Source organism: Echinops telfairi, unplaced genomic scaffold (genome assembly GCF_000313985.2).
Source record: "Echinops telfairi isolate 266 unplaced genomic scaffold, ASM31398v2 ScPeMD7_655;HRSCAF=1070, whole genome shotgun sequence".
Taxonomy (NCBI): Eukaryota; Metazoa; Chordata; class Mammalia; order Afrosoricida; family Tenrecidae; genus Echinops; species Echinops telfairi.
The window spans coordinates 29097875-29103158 of record NW_022104553.1 but is presented as its reverse complement, the minus strand read 5'-3'; the positions used below and the strand labels follow the sequence as shown (position 1 = coordinate 29103158).

Here is a 5284-nt window from a genome sequence, read left to right as displayed (position 1 = left end):
CCTGGTGCCCGCGTCCGGCGCGGCCTCCCGTGGACTCGGCATGTTCGGTCAGTATCGCCCGTTACTGCCCGGGTCAAGGCGTCTCGGCGCTGCGGGCGGCGGAGTAACGGGGATGGGCACTCCGAATGGGAGGCAGCAGAGTAGAGCGGGCGACGGCGGGCAAAGTTGGGAGCGCGGGGCCGGGCGAGTGGTTAGTGACGGCAGGTGGGAGCGGAGCGGATGGACGTGACGGTGAGGAGTACCTGGGGACACCGCGCCACGTTAGTTAGGTGATGGGCTGTAACGGGCCCCGGGTAACCGGAGGTGCAAGGTGCAGAGGAACCGGCTCAGAGGCCAGTGGGGACCCGAGCAGCCTGGGGCCAGCGAGAGGCTGGTCAGGACGCTGGGCTGAGGCCGAGGGCCAAGGACAGGGCTGGGGGAGTGAGTGAGCGAGTGTGCCGTCGGCACCGGAGTCACGGCAGGAGTGTTGGGGGGCACGACTTCAAGAGGCGAGGGAGAGAGCCCAGACACCTCCCGAAGGGGCAGATCCAGAGAACCGCCCCTGCATTGTCTGCTGGCCCCGGGCCCCTCCTCCCCCTTCCCCCTAGAAGATGAGGGGGCCCTGGTGAGGGCGATCCTTGTGGAGAAAGGACCAGGTCCAGGTTCCTGGGCGCCGTGGTCCAGGGTTGGAGGGCCCAGCAGGTGCTGGGGCTAGGGCACAGGGTTATCCTAGGGACCAGAACTAGCCTACCTTACCCTGAGACTGTTGGCTACCTTTTCTTCTGGCAAAATCAGGTTAGACTGCCGGGGCCTCCCACCAAACTCCCCTCCCACCCACCCCCAGGCCAGGCCAGGCCAGGCATTGGGGCCGGGGGTCACTTCAGGTCAACTTGATCTGCCTGAGAGGCTGGGCGTGAAGTAGACCCCCAGAGGGGAGGGCGGTTCCTCCTGTCCTCTACCCGCTCCCCTTAGCTGGGGCCTCCTGGGCTGCTTCCACTTCCCCCCCTTGGAACCAGGCAATGGGAGGGGAAGCCAGAGCCCGGCTGCCCCTGGAGCCTCTCGACTGAGGCTGAAGGTGAGCACCCCAGGGGCCGGCCCCACTGGAGGGCAGTGCCTTCCTGTGGTGTGTGCTGAAGGAAACACCTGGGACTTGGGCCTGCCTGTGGCACAGGCTTGTAACAATTTTCTCAGAGTCCCCCATCGTCCAGCCGCATCTTCTCTGGAGCACACCCTCCCCTCTTTCTGGGCAAGGGGCAGGCCGCAGGTCAGGCTCCCAATAAGCAGAGAGGTTCAGCACAGCCCAGCACGCTAGCGGCCTCCTCGGGTACAAGTGGGGATGCTGGAGCCACCTGTGCTTGGCCCAGAGAGGGCAGGTCTGAGGGACTCATTGGAGTCTGTAGTAGGGGGAGGGCCAAAGGGAGATCCAAGGCCTGTGGGTAATCGGGAGAGGTGGAGTGTGGTGTGGTGGTGGTGGGGGTGTGTGTGTGGCACGACCTAGGGGGGAGGTTCCCCAGCATGGCCAAGGTCTTGGGGCCTTGGGAGTATGGGATGGCAGCCAAGCATGCCCTGGTTGTGGCAGGAGCCAGTCTTTCTTCAGGCCTGGGCGCAGGGCTGGTGGGGGCAAGGGGTGTGTGTACTATTTAACAGCCACCTATTTTTTTTGCTGCTGTTGTTTATAAATCTAGAAGCCTTTCATTGAGGGGTGGGGGCTTGGGATGATCTGAGTATCACCGCCCACCCATGCCCACTGCAGTGGTTTTAAGACAAGGAGGGATGTGGAAAAGGGGTGGGGCCACCCTTATTGACCTCGGTGAAGAATTTGAGTGGCGGCGGCGGGTAGGGGGGTGGGTCACGGCCAGGCCTTTCTGCTGCCCGACTCACCTGGCTCCTTCCCACAGTGTGGACGAATGTGGAACCTCGCTCCGTGGCCGTCTTCCCCTGGCACTCCTTAGTCCCCTTCCTGGCTCCCAGCCAGCCTGACCCCTCTGTGCAGCCCAGTGAGGCCCAGCAACCTGCCAGCCACCTGGTGGCCTCCAACCAGAGCAAAGGTGAGGGGTAGGCAGCTGAGGAGGGGCCTGCCGATGGAGGCCAGGGGGCTCTCTGATCCACCTCTCTGTCCCCAGAACCTGCTGAGTCAGCAGCTGTTGCTCACGAGCAGCCACCCAGCGGGACAGGAAATGCCGATCCTGGGCGGCCCCCTGCAGCCACCTGCCCGGAAAGCCCAGGGCCTGGACCCCCACACACTTTGGGTGGGGTAGATCCTGGCAAGGGACCCCCTCCTGCTACTGAAGAAGAGGCCCCTGGTCCCCCAGGAGAGTCCCGGTTGGACAGTGAGACGGAGAGCGACCATGACGATGCGTGAGTGCCCCGAGGCCCAGGAGGGAGTACAGGAGCAAACCACGGGGACACTGTCCTTAGGGTCCTTGCCTGTCCCCCTTCCTCCCCACAGCTTCCTCTCCATCATGTCTCCCGAGATCCAGCTGCCTCTGCCACCTGGAAAACGCCGGACCCAGTCGCTCAGTGCCCTGCCCAAAGAACGGGACTCGTCTTCGGAGAAGGACGGACGGAGCCCCAATAAGGTGCCATGCCTAACCCTCTGCTCGCCCTGTGCATATACCCACACACACACACACCCCCGCCCCCAGCTGCCCCATGGCCTCTAACCATCGTGTCTCGGGGCTGGGTCCGCTCCAGCGTGAGAAGGACCACATTCGGCGACCCATGAACGCCTTCATGATCTTCAGCAAGCGGCACCGGGCCCTGGTCCACCAGCGCCACCCCAACCAGGACAACCGGACTGTCAGCAAGATCCTGGGCGAGTGGTGGTATGCCTTGGGGCCCAAGGAGAAGCAAAAGTACCATGACCTGGCCTTCCAGGTAAGGCCTTCCCCCTGGTGTTGCTCAGGCCTCCTCTGGTAGAGTGTGAGAAGTGAGGGCTCACCCGGCCCTCCCGCTCCTCCTCCCCAGGTGAAGGAGGCCCACTTCAAGGCCCATCCAGACTGGAAGTGGTGCAACAAGGACCGGAAGAAGTCCAGCTCGGAGGCCAAGCCCACCAGCCTGGGTCTGCCGGGGGGTCACAAGGAGCCCCGGGAGCGGAGCATGTCAGAGACGGGCACCGCAGCCGCCCCTGGAGGTTTGTCCCCGCCCTAGCCCTCACCTTCTCACCCCCTGCCCACTGTTGTGATCTGGGGCCCCTTCACCACAGCCGGCGAGTAGATTCAGACTTGGAGCGACCCAGTAGGGGCCGTGGAGGCTGGAGGTGTTGATGGGAGCCGTCTCCAAGCAATCACAGGTGCCCGTGGAGTTGTCTCTACCCTGGGCCGGCCCACTGGGCAGAGTGGAACGGGAGCAGAAAGCCTCCTCTTTCTCCTGCCGAGCAGCTGATTATTGCTCACTGCTGACCCTGTGGTCAGCACCCAACTCCTAGCCACTGCGCTGCCTGTGCGAGAGCAGATGGCGGCATTTTTCTCAAGCAGAGCGAGAGGGTGGTGGGTTTGAACTACTGACCTTGGTTATCAGTGGCCCAACTGTTATCCAACAGTGCCACCTGGGAGGTCCAAAAAGCCCCAAACCCCCTGTCATCAGTTGGCGGCTGATTCATAGTGAACCCTACAGGACAGGGTGGAAGTGCCCCTTTGAGGTTCCGAGACTCTTGTTTACAGGCTGGGGAAGCGCTGTCTTTCTCCCTCTAGATGGCTGATGGGTTTGACCCGCCGACCTCATGGTTAGCAACCCAGTGCCCACTCCACAGTGTCACCAGGGCTCCTTGGCAGTCTCACTCGCAGCTGGCAGTGTGCTGAGCCCTCACTCGGGTGCCAGCCTCGGAGAAGAGTTACACTCAATTATGCTTGGAACCACCCCCCCTTTTGCAGATACATCCTGAGCCTCTGAGAGGTCTGGTCACAGACCGCAAAAATGGGTAGAATCCAAGGTCGGCCTGCCTAGCTGCTTCTGAGAGTGAATGTGATAGGTGTCGCTTGCTGGGTGGTTTCTGATTTCCAAGGGACCGGTGTGCTCGACCATGCCTGCTATACTTTTCTGAAGTCTTTCTGTGGGTACACCCCCAAGACTTGATGTGAAGGTGCGGCATGGCCACTGTGCAGTGGTCCGGCCTCTTGTCACCCCACCCTGAGGGCGGGACCCAGTGGGGAGCAAAGGCTGCACTGGCAAGCGAGTCTCTTCTACCGGGTGACCCAGGGCGGCGACCTATCCCCCTTGCGCCCTGATCAGATGAACCTGTGGCTGCCTGGGCCAGTCCACTGGCCAGGGGCGCTCTGACCGATTGTCCCCTCCACAGTGTCGACAGAGCTGCTGTCTGTGACTGCCCAGACCCTCCTGAGCTCGGACACCAAGACCCCAGGGAGCAGCTCCTGTGGGGCAGAACGGCTGCACCCCGTGGGGCCTGGCTCTGCCCGGCCCCGTGCCTTCTCCCACAGCGGTGTCCATAGCCTGGACGGCGGGGAGGCAGACAGCCAGGCACTGCAGGAGCTGACTCAGGTTGGGGCCGCGGGTCCCCTGGGGGGAGCAGTGCAGTGCAGAGAGAGGGTGCTGCCTAAGGCTGAGCCCCTGCCTGAGCCCTCCCTGCCTGCCTCCCTTCAGATGGTGTCTGGCCCCGTGTCTTACTCTGGCACAAAGCCCGCTGCCCAGTATGGGGCACCGGGACCCTTCACGGCTCCTGGTGAGGGAGGTGCCCTGGCAGCCAGTGGACGGCCCCCCCTGCTGCCTCCCCGAGCTTCTCGTTCCCAGAGGGCCACGAGCGAGGACATGACCAGTGATGAGGAACGCATGGTCATCTGTGAGGAGGAGGGTGACGATGATGTCATTGGTGAGCAGGGTGGGACCCGGAACCTGCACTGGGGTGGGGGGTGGGGGGTGGGGGGGAGAGCAGAGGTTCTACCCGAGCCACTAGGCTCCATCTCTGTCCCGCTCATTCCCGGCTGAGCACCCTCTCCCTACAGACCCTTCAGTAACCCAGCCCTGCTCTTGGGAAACGTGGAGGGCATGGGTGTGACCAGATCTCTTGGCAGTTCAGACCGGGTCACCTTGGGCTGAGGAGTGAGGCTCCCGGAGGACACCTCCTGTCACCTGCAGTGGAGCTGTGCCAGAGCCCTGGCTCTAGGCTGTGTCTCTGGCTCCCTTGCCCCACCCCTCTGCTGACCCTAACTCTTGGCTCCTTCAGCGGAAGACGGCTTCAGTACCACGGACATTGATCTCAAGTGCAAGGAGCGGGTGACTGACAGCGAGAGTGGGGACAGCTCTGGGGAGGACCCTGAGGGCTGCAAGGTGAGTTACCCCGCCGCCGCGC

At 63.2% G+C, this 5284-nt stretch overlaps 1 protein-coding gene across 4 annotated transcripts in view; it reads left to right on the top strand.

Annotated features, from left to right (window-relative positions):
- CIC (capicua transcriptional repressor) overlaps window positions 1-5284 on the top strand; it is a 26514-nt gene that overhangs the window by 15735 nt on the left and 5495 nt on the right. For 3 of the 4 annotated variants that reach the window (XM_045292726.1, XM_045292727.1, XM_045292725.1), the window contains exons 3-10: window positions 1878-2027; window positions 2103-2337; window positions 2429-2558; window positions 2674-2856; window positions 2947-3112; window positions 4277-4476; window positions 4579-4804; window positions 5159-5262. In XM_045292726.1, coding sequence (XP_045148661.1) covers window positions 1878-2027; window positions 2103-2337; window positions 2429-2558; window positions 2674-2856; window positions 2947-3112; window positions 4277-4476; window positions 4579-4804; window positions 5159-5262 — 1394 coding nt within the window. Of the gene's footprint in view, window positions 1-6; window positions 48-1877; window positions 2028-2102; window positions 2338-2428; window positions 2559-2673; window positions 2857-2946; window positions 3113-4276; window positions 4477-4578; window positions 4805-5158; window positions 5263-5284 lie in introns of those variants that run through there. The other variant, XM_045292728.1, reaches the window with a different exon arrangement.